At 38.7% G+C, this 13,767-nt stretch overlaps 1 protein-coding gene across 1 annotated transcript; it reads left to right on the forward strand.

Moving 5' to 3' along the window:
- The first annotated feature begins 723 nt into the window (after positions 1–723).
- Positions 724–1,390, forward strand: LOC120108545. The gene is made up of 2 exons (XM_039122173.1): positions 724–912; positions 994–1,390. Exons 1-2 carry the CDS (start codon positions 834–836, stop codon positions 1,371–1,373), a joined length of 459 nt encoding a protein of 152 aa, XP_038978101.1. The 5' UTR covers positions 724–833; the 3' UTR covers positions 1,374–1,390.
- The last annotated feature ends 12,377 nt before the right edge of the window (positions 1,391–13,767 follow it).

Here is a 13,767-nt window from a genome sequence, read left to right on the forward strand (position 1 = left end):
CATATGTGAGTACATAATTCATAAATATAATAATAAATTAGACTTTCTCTTGATTTATTCTTATGATATTATTTTTATCATGCTAGGTTAACGACAGTAAAAATCATGTTGATGGGCGCTTAAAGGACCTATCATATGGCCCTGGGAATAAAGTTAAATGTTATAAAGGCTACTTTGTGAATGGGTACAGATTTCACACCAAAGAATATGGAAAGGATAAAAGAACCTTCAACAGTGGTGTGTGCATTAATGGAAGCAGTTACAATGACTTTGAGAGTGACTATTATGGGATGTTGGTTGATATTATCGAGTTAGACTATTTTGGGGTTGGTAATAAAGTAGTGTTATTCAAATGTGACTGGTATGATAGAGATAAAGGTATGAAAGTGCACCCTCAACATGGCCTCGTTGAGATCAATTACAAACTAAGACTTCCAACCAATGATCCTTTTGTATTAGCTCAACAAGCACATCAGGTGTTCTATACTGGTTACCCAGGTAAGAAGAAGAATCGAAGATTGTGGTGGGCAGTAATTAAGACAAAAGCTAGAGGTAGGTTCACTCCTAGTGGGACAGAAGATAATTTTCTTGATTTTTATCAAGAAGAAAACCACAGGATTCCTACCCCAATCTCGATGACAGATGAGCTTGATGATCCAGACATTTTGGTTGGTGTTAATAGAGATGTAGAAGATATTGATGTAGCAGAAATTGAGTTGACAACTAACCAAATGGAAGAGGACTTTGAGGATGAAGAAGAAGATTTTGAAGATGAACAAACCGAGGAAGAGGAGCATGAGGCTGAGGAAGATTAAAATACAACATGCATATTTATGAATGCTAATATAACTAATTTTAGATTTATAAATTATAATTGTGCAGACATGAGAAAGAGCAAAGGGAAAGCAACAGGTCCACTGATTGTTCTTTACTTTGATTGGATTTGTTGACATTTATATTGTGAAATAACTACAACTTTTTATTGTTGTGCAGCTATGGCCAAGAAAAAAGGGAAACCAAGAGGTAATGGAAAAGCAGCTTTAATACTGGCTGCTACTCAAGTTCCTCCTCAACCTCCTAGGTTGCCTGAGCGTGTCGAGGAATGTCATGATGATGATGATTACATTCCTGATGGGGACATGATTGAAGAGATGGATACAAATGAAGAAATAAATGATGAAGAAATGAATGGTGCAGTGCAAAATCATGAGGATACAATGAATGAGGATCAGATGAATGATGAACTTGGGATTGATCCAAGACAGAGCAATGGCCGAGAGCCAACCCTTAAAGCCCCTGCTGATGCAAATGAAAAAGTGATTGTTAGGTGCACAAGAGGAATGTATGAAAATATCACGTTCTTCTATCACTAATTTGAATTTATGTGTTTGTTGCATTTATAGTATTTAATTTATTTTCTAATGAATATTTTTTAAATTGCAGGTTTCTTGATTATGAGGTCAGTCACAAAGCTGTTGCTATAATGCGCCAATTTTTCAATGGTTCGTGGTTGTCATGGAGGGAGGTCCCTACACATGCTAAAGTTGGAATGTGGAACAAATTTGAGGTGATGTAATTAATTTATATTTCTTATCACTAACTTTTGCCCTTGTTGCACATGCCAATTAGTAAGTCTAATTACTTGCGATCTATATATTGTTAGGAGATACACACAATTCCTCTAGGACAATTGCATCATGTGCATCAAGTTTGGAACAAGCATTGTCAGCAACGGTTGACAACCTCATTAGGGAGGGTCAGAAGCCAAAAGCTTTTGGAAGCAAAAGGAGATTTAAATAGAGCCCGTGATAAACCCCCTAATTGGATCTCTAGAGAAAATTGGAATAAGCTAATTGACATTTGGATCTTTCCAAAATGGAAGAAGAAATCAGAAGCCAACAAAAACAATAGAAACACCATGAAGAATGGTAGCATCTCTAAACACTGTGGAGGATCAATTGCATTTGTCAATCATGACGAATGACTGGTACACATCTTTATTCAATTAGATTTCTATAATAATTTTTATATTACTGTTCAATCATCTCAAATCAGCCCATTATATGTTAATAAATTTTTTCTTTTCTCTTTTGTAGAAATTAAAGTTAGGTAGGGAGCCAACAATAGTTGAATCTTTTAATCGGACGCATAAGACAAAGCAAAGCATGGGAGGATATGTAGATAAGAGAAGTGAAGCTGTCATGGTAAGTATAATTTTTTTATGATTCATAAATATTATTGAGCTTGCTCAGGTTTATCTCTTATTTGATCCACCATAATGTTTTTCTCTTCTTTTAAATCAACTGGCAGGCAAAGTATTCAGCTGAATACTCCAAAATATATGGTGATGCCTCCACCTCAGATGCTCCTCCACGTGATTATGACTTGTGGTTTGAGGCAACTGGTGTCCCAACTCATGGCCATGTCTATGGCTTTAGTCCCCTAGAGGATCTCACTGGAATTATTGGGCAATCATCATCCTCTTCCACCTCTATAAGTCAAGCTCTAGAGCTGTACACTCATGAAGACCTTCTACGTATTCTTGAGCAGGAAAAGAAAAAATGGCAAGAGGAGGTTCTTCAAAAGATGAGAGAAGAGATTGGCTTTGGACCAAGGCATGCAGATCGGGGGAGTAATGGTGATTCTGGTTTTGCTGATCATGCTTCATTATGATTATTTTTGCCTTAGATGATACGTCTTTGCATTCCTAGGAGGAATAAAATCTCTGTTGATCTCTATGACATATTTTTAGACTTTGATTTAGATGGATTTAGAACATGTTGATGCCTATTTTGAATGATATTTTAAATGCTTTCTGCGTTATGTTGAATGCCTTTACTGTTAATGATATTATTATTATTATTATTATTATTATTATTATTATGAGCCAATCAATGTACCAAATATACCAGGTTATTAGATTGTGATCAGTGACCAAATTTTGGTTACTAAATTGTTTACCAATTATTGTGACAGCAGTCATAAACTTAGTGACAGGATTTTAGTTAATAAAAATTGATTTTGCTCAGAGCGTTTGTAACAAATTAGTGACGGTAACCTTGTCTTGAGAGTTAGTGATGGGATTAATGACAAATGTAGTGACAAAATGTGTGATCATGTTTGTGACGATTAAATCTGTCACTGAAGGTTGTGACAGATCAGTGACCAAACTTGTGACCGCATTCTGTGACAAAATCAGTGACCAAGTTACCTTCGTCACTAACGCCGCAACTGGATAGTGACGGAAAATACGTAATTTCTTAAATATTTAATTCTTGAATTTGTAACGGCTTAGTGACGGCGGTTCTATCACAAAGGTTAGTGACGGGAATCGCCGCCGTCACTGAGAATTTAGTGACGCATGTTTTTGTAACCAATTCAGTGACGGGAGCTCCGGTCATAAATTTCGTATTAGTAACCGGAAACACGGTATAGTGACGAAAATCTCCGTCACTATACGCGTATTTTCTGGTAGTGATTGTTGCAGGAAGTTGCTGTGCCCAAATCCTATGGATTAAGCAACAACTCGAGGACTATGGCATAAAACAAAATAAAATTTCTATAAGGTGTGAAAACACTAGTGCCATAAATCTGACTAAAAATCCCATACAACACTCAAGATCTAAACATATAGAAATCAAATATCATTTCATAAGAGATCATGCTTAAAATGGGGATATAAAAATGGAATTTATAAATATTGATAAACAAATTGTAGATATTTTCACTAAACCTCTTAATGAAGAAGTCTTTTGTAAATTTAGAGGTGAATTATGTATTTGTGATCCTTTTTGATGACTGATTATGAATGATAAATTGTATATTTTGATTGACTATTATTGGTTGAATTTTAGTTGATTTGATATATGGTTTACAATTGATTTTTAAATCATATTTAAAAAGATTTTGTCTCTTGAACTGTCTAAGGAGACGACTCTTGTAAATGAGGAGTCGACTCACGTAGTAAGGGACGACTCTTAAGCTAAAAGAATCGACCCCTAACTTACAGGAGACGACTCTAAAGTTAAAAGAGTCGACTCCTAATCTACAGGAGATGATTCATAAGTTGAATGAGTCGACTAAAGTGGAAACTATTTGAAATGGATTTTAAGGACTTTTTCTCTCTCTCTCTTTGAAACGTTGAACCTGAAACGTTTCATACCCCTTAAAGCATCTTCAGCCTTCAAACTCTCTTTCAAACAAAAAAAAACCTCCAAAATTCTAGAAAACCTTTCCAAGGTCCCGATTGATCTTCCAATGGTGAGAAGAAAGCAGCTTACATCTTGCTGACCCAAAGATTGATTTTGTTGATCACAAAACCTTGAAGTATAATTACTAATGTTTGTGTTGCAAGAAGAAAGATAATTTGTTTTGCAAGGAATATAGCAAGTTGGAAAAATACAAGAAGACCTCAAAAGATCTCAAGAAAAGTTGGAAGAAAGCCACACTTCATTGGCCTAAGGTTTAAGTTCAAAGGATTCAAGTTGGAGGAGCAAATTCCAAGAAAAATTCAAACGAACAATCCTCGAGTCGACTCCTGGAAGTTCAGAGTCGACTCTGGCACTCTGGAGTTTCAAGAAACAGTGCTCGAGTCGACTCCTACTATTTACGAGCCGACTTCCACAGAAAAAGATAAAGAAGTGAGTTTCAGAGCTACAGTGCTCGAGCCGACTCCAGCTACAGTGCCGAGTCGACTCCTACTTCATTCGAGCCGTCTCTCTCAGTCAGGACAGAAAGTAGTTTTCAGCGCTACAGTTCTCGAGCCGACTCTAGCTACAGTGCGAGTCGATTCCAGCTACAGTGCCGAGTAGACTCATATTCACGAGTCGACTTCTACTTCAGCCGAGTCGACTCAAGCACGCTGGGAGGCATAATGGCTAATTTTTTTCTCAACTCCAACGGCTCTATTTTTGTTTCTAACGGCTAGATCTTTGTTCCACACCATCTAAAGCTATAAAATCAAGGGGAGAGCAAGGAAAGAAGGACAGATGTGGAAGAGAACACATAGGGAAGAGATTTTAAGAGAAACCTCTCAAAAGCATAAAAGGGCCATTCAAAGCAAAAGAGAGAGAAGAAAAGCATTTGAGTGTATCCCAAAGCTTCCTCTCCAACTGTGTGTTGCCTCAGTGATCCTCTAGCTCGTGCGAAATTAGAAGAGGGTCAAGTAAAGGAGAAGCCGAGTTCTTTCATCTGCAAACCTTGTTTGAGGGCTTCTTCTCTTTACTCTATTTATTTATATTGTTATATCTGCTTATTTGAGAAGCTTGTATTTGTTTTAAACTCCTATTCTGATATCTTATAACTTGATTCAATCAAGGGATTGAATCAAGGGGTTAAGGGTTGTTGGTAAGCCAGTCAAAACCAACGTTGTAGGTTGTAGTTGGTAATCCGGAAAAAACCAACTGAGTTCGTTGTGATCTCGTAAAAACAAGTTAGGTTGTGAGCTTGTAAAACAACCGGCTGTAATCTAAGGGATTATAGTAAAATTTCCAAGAGATCTTGGGAAGTGGATGTAGGTGCTGGGGTGCACCGAACCATTATACATCTTTGCGTTTGTTATGCCTTATCTCTTATGCTTCATGCCTTACATTCATACTTGATTGTGCAATATCTCTAGCTTTGTCTCCCACTACTTTATTTGTAATTGTCTAGAGCTAAAGTAAGATAACATCTTATCATTCCGCTACATTCAATTCAAAGTTAATTAGGAAACATAATTTTTAGAAAACCCAATTCACCCCTTCCTCTTGGGTTGTCACCTTGGGCAACAAGTGGTATCAGAGTAGGTGCTCTTCTATTATTTATCGTCTTAACTGACTAGAGCCAAAGATTATGACAGCCCCACATAACATATTATTTGCTGAGGGACTTTCCACAAATAGACCTCCACTGTTTGATGGAACTAACTATATTCAATGGAAAGCTAGAATAAAAATTTTTGTTCAATCACAAAACTATGAGTTATGGAATATCATAATAAATGGCCTTCACACACTCTCTCAAGCTGTTAATGAAAAAGACTTAGCATAATTGAATGCTAATGCTATGAATATACTATATTGTGCTATCCATGAAACTATATTTAATAAGATTTCTGCATGCTTATCTACTAAAGAAATCTAGGATACTTTAAAAAATATTTATGATAAATTTCAGATTAGCTCATATGTGTTTCAGTTACATACTAATAGTGAAACTGCAGGAAAAGCTTTTGAATCTCCCCAATTAGAAAGAAAGGAGGTGATAAAAATAAGGATCCATCCTCAAACACTGAAAAATTCAAAAGCTTCTTAAAGACAAAGAAGAAGAGGAAGTAAGAAGAAAGAAAGAAAGAAATTAAGAAAGCCTTGACCAAGAGAGAGTCAAGCAAGAAATTGAAAGCTAGGAGCAACAATGAACTACAAGAGGTAACTAACTTGTGTTTTATGGCACAAGAAGATAAAGTAGAATCTGAATCTAATTTTACACCAAATGAATTTCATGAAGAGTACTCTTATGATGAACTATTAAATGCTTTTCATGATTTGTATGGTGAATATAAAAAATTGTCTATGAAGAACAAGAATCTTAAAAAGCTAAATCTGAAAATTTCAGAAGAAAGAAATTCTATTGCTGAAATACAAGACAAATTAAATTCTAAAAATGAAAGCTTAAGGTTAAATTCAGAAGAATTGATTCAGAAAAATCATAACTTAATTAAAGAAAACCAAAACTTAAGTGAAGAAGTTAACCAACTGAAATCTCTTATTAACAAATTCACTGTAAGTTCAGAAAGATTAAAAATGATGTTTGAAAGTCAACATGCTGTTTTTGATAAATCAAGACTTGGCTTGACTTCTTTGCTTAACAATAAATCTCTAGAGAAAAAGGTTATCAATTCACCAAGCAAACCATTAAATAAGACAACTTATTTCAAACATGAAAAGAATGGGCATAACAACTTTACCTATCGTTCTAACACAATTAAATCAAGCGGTAAAGTTATTACAATTAAACAGATTTGGGTTCCAAAAGGAACCATATGCCCTAACCCCCAAAGACCCAAGCAAGCTTGGGTACCTAAAATGAATAACTAAGATTATCTTGTCAAAGCAGCTCTTGAAACTCATGTGAAACTCTTGAAGGGTTTTATCACATTATAATGGGCAGCAGAAGCTAGGGATTTTAAAAATTTCTTAATAAAGTCCATTGACATGAAACCCTAATAAAGCCTAGATCACCTTAATGGTAACAATCAAACAATATAAATATAAATACTGAAATAGAAGAATACCTGTAACGCCAAATCTAAGTTTGTAGAATCTCCACGAGGCGTCCAAGTGTCCGCCCTCCAACGGTGATCCACACGAAAACTCGATCAAGACTTTAGCTCCAAAGATTTTTGATCCTTAATGCTGAATCCTTCCAAAGGATTTAAACTGGTTTGCTTTCTCTCCTCTCTTATTTTTTTTTCATCTTTCTAAATCACTTCTAATATTTTTTGTCCTAAAGAAGACCTCCTTGTCTTGGCTTAGGACACTCTAGAAGCAATGTTAGAAAGAGACAAAGGGTTGTAAGAAAGAAGGGATAAGGGAGAGAGAATGCGGTGGAGTTGGAATGAAGAATACGGTGGAATAGCTCCCTATTTATAGATGTGAAGGGATGCATCTTAGCCATTCCTTCATGCATCAAAGGGTGTGATAAGAGGATGCCAACAAGAGAGAGAGGGAGGCGTATCAAGCTTTAGAAAAAGCCGTATCTAATGATATGCTTCTTTCTCACGTCTCCTTCTTAAATCCTGATGATCCAAGGGCCCAAATGCAGGGAACCAAAGCCAATGGTCCAGATCTAGGCACCATCTAATGGTCTAGATCTAGGCATCATCATCCAGGGTGCCATCCAATGGTCCAGAAGCAAGATGCCATCACCAATGGTTCAGATTTAGGCGCTGAGCAATGGTCCAGATCTTTCATCCAGGGAGCCATCCAGCGGTCCAGATTCAGTCGCTGAGCAATGGTCCAGATCTTTCATCAGGGAGCCATCCAGTGGTCCAGATTCAGGCGCTGACTAATGGTCCAAATTATTTATCCAGGGAGCCATCCAATGGTCTAGAATAAGACGCCAACCAGTGGACCAGATCCTTCATCCAGAAAGCCATCCAATGGTCCAGATGAAGGCGCCAACCAGTGGACCAGATCCTTCATCCAGGGAGCGATCAATGGTCCAGAAGTGAAGGCCCTATCAAACCCAATCCAATTGGGTTTAACCAACTTAAAGGAAACATTAAACTTAATCAAATCAGGTCTAATTAAAGCCAAATGGGTTCCAACTCTTGGCTAACCCATATTAGGTCATGATCTAATCATATTAGATCAACCTAATCTAAGAATCAGATTCGAATTTAATTTGAATTAAGAGCTAGGTTTGCAACACCTGCTAAGATGTTTATCTTGCAAACATGATCTAATCTAATTAGACCCTTGATAAGTTTTCTTGTGTGTGACCCATTGGATTCCATACTTAGCCAGCAATAGGTGTGAGTGCGAGTTGATCCAACTTGATTAGAACTCTTCTAATCGATTTAAGTCCAAACTGCACGAACCCGAACTTAATAATTAGAATCCTTCTTAATTGGTGATCGAATTAAACTCTTTAATTCGATCAAACCTATAAGACAAGATTGACATCTAGCAACGTGTCATGTCTATCCAAAAAATATGAAATTTGGTGGAAATACCAAAAATATCCTTCCATGTCAAGTTACCGTGTAATTCAATCCTTTAATCAAACTGCATCCCGAATATGTATATGAGTATGAATATATGTCAAACTCAATTTCATATTCATATATTTCTTAATCTTCTAATGATAATTCGAATAATGAAACATTAGAAATTCTTTCTAATTTTCATTGTGCTTTGATCAAAGACTTCCTGAATTATCATATAATTAAAATAAATAGGATGCGATCTTCTCTTACTAGAAGTGATTAATTTCTTGTTGACCTACTCATAACTTTGTACACAATCCACCATATCCAGAAGACCTCGTACACAACTTATTGTCATGAATGAGTGAAAACCAAAATAAGGATTTATGTGCACAAGATACTATAGTGATCTCAGGTCAAAGGATTAGTTGCACAACTCCCACTAAGAGATGAAAGTGAATCCTAGATTCTTCGGTGTTAAGCATGCTGTTTTTTTTTTTTTTTAAAAACCATGGCTGAACCTGATCGGGTTGCCTACGTACCCCTTCATAAGGAGGATCAAGCCATACGTAGTTCTTTTTAAGTTTTAAAATGTAGCGAAAAAATCGAATCAAATAATTTAATTCATGCATGCTTACAAGATCAAATCTAGAAATCAGCAGCTTAAGAACACATAGGATTATGCCGGAATCGTCTAAACAATTATGCTAAAACTTTCATGCATGATTAACTATCAGATCTGAAACTTAAGAACTCTATTCCGATTAATCTCCGAATATCCATTGAATGGATTCTGGAGATATCTCCGTGAGGAGCCCCAAAAGAGGGTAAAACCTCGGGGAATCAGACCTAGATCTTGACACCATAATAAAAGATTAATGTAGGATTAATACCTTTTATGATGGATGAAACTTGTGGATCTGATCCTCGACTTCGCAGCCACGCACACGAATGGCCTCTACGAGAAGTCCACGCGAAGTTTCTGAAGAGATCCAATCCTGCGGAAGTGCTAGCTTGCGCAGAATTTCTTGAGGCTGAAATTTGATCTTCCAAACGCTATCAACTTTTGATCCGCCTTCTTGGAAGAACTTGGAGGAAAGGTTTAAAGGGATTGAAGAGGACTTAGATCTGATCTAAAGACTCTTATCAGGGACCCCTAACACTAATGGCGCAATGGACTTAGAGGAGGAAGAAGTCAGCTAGATTGAATGCAGAATTTTTTCATGCTTGAACTAGGGTTCCTCTCTTTTATTTTCCCTTTTTTCTTCTTCTTTTTCTCTCTTTTTTCCTTGAATTCGACCACCAGATGATGGAGGTCCTTTTAATGTTGCTCTCCTACCTAACTTCATGCCAACCATCCCATATTTGTGGAGGATTTTGTGGGGTTTTGAATTTTGAATTCAAAATTCAAGTTCATGTGCCATTACATGATGAAGCTTGATCTAATCTAAACCATTCATCATGTTGCCACTTTCCTCTTTCAATTTCGAAATTCCCATGCCCCCAAACAGATTAGAGGGTCACGTGGTGATTTTGTGATGATTAAATTCGAAATTCAACCTTAATTAGAAGTGAGATAAAGATAAGGATGACATATGTCATGAAGAGAGAGAATTTGATCTTATCCAATTCTTTTCATGAATTTATCTCTCCATTTCGACCCATCTAATGATGAAAGAGGTCCCTGATGTTGCCAAGTGTCCTATGTCACCATTAAATAAATTAAATTAATTTTTAATCATATTAAAAATCAATTTATGGTGCCATGTATGGATATGTGACAAGTGGATTTCAAGATCCGAACAGTTTCAGATCAAACCCATTTAATTTAATTAAATCCTAACAATTAGAATGATCCAATTACCATGGGTTGAACCTAATCCAATTAGGTCAATCCCTAATTAAGCACAAATTTAATCTAATTTAATTTGGTCAACCTAAGTCCTCTTGATTCAGACCTAATCCAATCAGGTCAAAAATCCTGATTGAGCCAAGAATTGAATCTAATTCAATTTGGCTCATCCTTAGTCTAATTACTCAATCCAATTGAGTTCATTAGCAATCTAATTACTAATTAATCCTCCGATAATTACTTTAATTATTTTATAAGATAATTTGCTAATCGAATTGACCAAATTATCCCTGAATGATTCTTAATCATTCATCAGCCTTCTTGATCAATCAGGAATCTTCTATGCATGTGACCTCATAGGTTCGAACCTAAGCCGGTAGTATAGGAACGAATTCCTACACTAATCGATGTGACCATCTAGCAATGGTACCCAACGTCCGAATAGGCCGAATATATGCGAAGCAAATATTCTGGAACCCTGAACTATGGTTACTGTATAATTCAATCCCTTTGACTCTTAATGCTAGGATGACTTAGAGCTCACTGTCAACCCTATAATTAGTACATCCATTATGTGATTAACTTTAGATATCCCGTGACTCCTCACTGGGATTACCCTGGCCAAGGTTTTGCTAAATTAATCACAAGACATTATTCCTGTTTCCAGAAGGGGTCAATTCCATCTTGACTCACAATTGACTACGCAAGTACTTGACTGCACCCAGTGACCTTCCGTCACTGAATTAGAAATTCAGGTAGTCCGGTACCAAAGTACAGTAAGTTGCTTGCTAGTCACAGGTTGCGGTCTCAGGTCAGAGGGCTAAACTTATACCCATATCCACTCAGAACATCTCTCGACAGTAGAGCATTCCGGAATTAGTCACGTTCAGTGAAATGTACTCCTATACTTCACCTGTATGGCATACCAGTGTCTCCACACTCCTTGGTTAAGAGGACAACCAACGTATATGTCACACAACGACCTAATCTCGATAATGTTGTCGTCCTAGTAACAACATATTATTTGGTCGCGAACAAGTTTAAGGACTCAAAGATAAATCCTCCTTTATCATAACATAAGTCCTAAAGACTTCATCATATAAGAGTTCATTTGAAGATGAAATGATGAATAATGCCAAATAATACTTTATTAATTTATCAATTTATTTACAAAATTCAATCATCAATTTGCTGACGATTGACATTTAGGATACAATTTCCAACAACTCCCACTTAGCCTAAAGCCAATCGGCACAGTATCTAATACCCATCTTCGACTTGTGTTCGTTGAACTCTTTGATGCCGAGGACTTTGGTAAATGGGTCAGCCAGATTTTCTTTTGTGTCAATCTTCTGAAGATCAATATCACCTCGTTCTATAATCTTTCAAACCAGGTGATAGCGTCGCAGAATATGCTTGGTCCGCTGATGTGCTTTAGGTTCCTTTGCCTGAGCTATGGCTCCAGTATTATCACAAAATATAGGAACTGGACCATCAATGGAAGGTGCCACTCCCAGCTCGGTGATGAACTTGCGCAACCATACGGCTTCCTTGGCTGCATCAGATGCTGCAATGTATTCTGCTTCACATGTAGAATCTGCCACTGTATGCTGCTTGGAACTCTTCCAGCAAATGGCCCCACCCTTAAGAGTGAAGATATATCCCGACACGCTCTTGCTATCATCTTGATCTGACTGAAAACTTGAATCGGTATATCCCTCAAGTTTTAAGTCAGAATCACCGTAGACAAGCCACTGATCTTTAGTATTTCTCAAATACTTAAGGATGGTTTTTACAACCTTCCAGTGGTTGCTACCTGGATCAGACTGGTATCTACTCACTACTCCTAGTGAGTATGCCACGTCTGGTCTAGTACATGTCATGGCATACATTATAGATCCCACTGCCGAAGCATATGGAATTCTATCCATACTTTCTCTTTCTTGAGAGGTTGTCGGACAATCCCTTTTAGAGAGGTTAATTCCATGGCCCATTGGAAGATAGCCTTTCTTGGAATTAATCATACTGAACCTTTTCAGTATAGTATTGTTGCTGAGAGCGTGTTGGAGATGCAGCGGCCTTCCGGCCAGAGGCGTGAGAGGTCCCGCGACCGGAAGCATTGGAAGCTCCACGACCACCTCGCCGTGCCATTATGATCGCTCTGAGATCCGGGCCCTTCCTCTAGCGCCAACTGTTGCTGGGGGTTCAAACCGAGAACGATTGGCACAGCGGTGTGAACGGGGTTCCCTTGGAATTGCTTCGGTTGCGCTCCACCTTCCGCCGGGAAACCTGCAAGCAAACCTCGCACCACCACCGGAGTAGTGGGGGCCCTCCGACGATCAAGTTAGGAAAGATCGAAGGAGAAGGAGAGGTAGCAGGTAAGATGATACTCTGGAAAATCTTGCTTACCCTCCCCCTTCCCCCCCAGCCGCATATATACCAGGCTGGGGGGTTCTTTTGGGGATTGGTCATCGTGTGGCACGATGGGGTTGCCACTGACATGGCCGTTACAGGGCGTCGTGGGGCAGCGCTGGGTACGGCTATGGCAGGGCGTAGTGGAGTTCCGCTTTGTACGGCTGTTACAGGGGATCGTGAAACAGCGTCGGATACGGCCGTTGCAGGGAGTAGTGGAGCAGGGGGCCGCGGCGTGCCTCAGGGGAACAGTCTGTTGTTGTCAGAGATTGCCGACTCGGGGTCGGATTGCTGGATCAAGGGGCAGCCCGACTCGGGGTCGGGCTGCGGAGCCGAAGATATCCGACCCGAGGTCGGATTGCTGGATCAAGGGGCAGTCGACTCGGGGTCGGGCTGCGAAGCCGAAGATATCCGACCCAAGGTCGGATTGCTGGATCAAGGGGCAGCTGACTTGGGGTCGGGCTGCGGAGCCGGAGATATCCGACCCAAGGTCGGATTGCTGGATCAAGGGGCAGCCGACTCGGGGTCGGGCTGCGGAGCCGAAGATATCCGACCCGAGGTCGAATTGCTGGATCAAGGGGCAGCCGTAGTCTTCCCGGGTGCGCGTGCCGGTCACGTGGGGCATGGTGGCTAAGTTCCCCCGTAACAAGTATCAATGTATGTGGATTGGGATAATCCAAGCAATCTTCTAGATCTATCTCTATAGATCTTCATCCCTAGGATGTAAGATGCTTCTCCCAAATCCTTCATGGCAAATTGAGATGATAGCCAAACCTTTATTCCTTGCAATGCAGGAATGTCATTCCCGATTAAA

The sequence above is a fragment of the Phoenix dactylifera genome, unplaced genomic scaffold (assembly GCF_009389715.1).
Source record: "Phoenix dactylifera cultivar Barhee BC4 unplaced genomic scaffold, palm_55x_up_171113_PBpolish2nd_filt_p 001387F, whole genome shotgun sequence".
Classification (NCBI taxonomy): Eukaryota; Viridiplantae; Streptophyta; class Magnoliopsida; order Arecales; family Arecaceae; genus Phoenix; species Phoenix dactylifera.

Excerpts from the sequence above, each read along its gene's own strand:
- LOC120108545 (XM_039122173.1), top strand. The coding sequence starts at position 834 with ATGAATGCTAATATAACTAATTTTAGATTTATAAATTATAATTGTGCA. Across the intron at positions 913-993 it reads GAGCAAAGGGAAAGCAACAG|CTATGGCCAAGAAAAAAGGG; the intron begins GTCCACTGATTG and ends ATTGTTGTGCAG.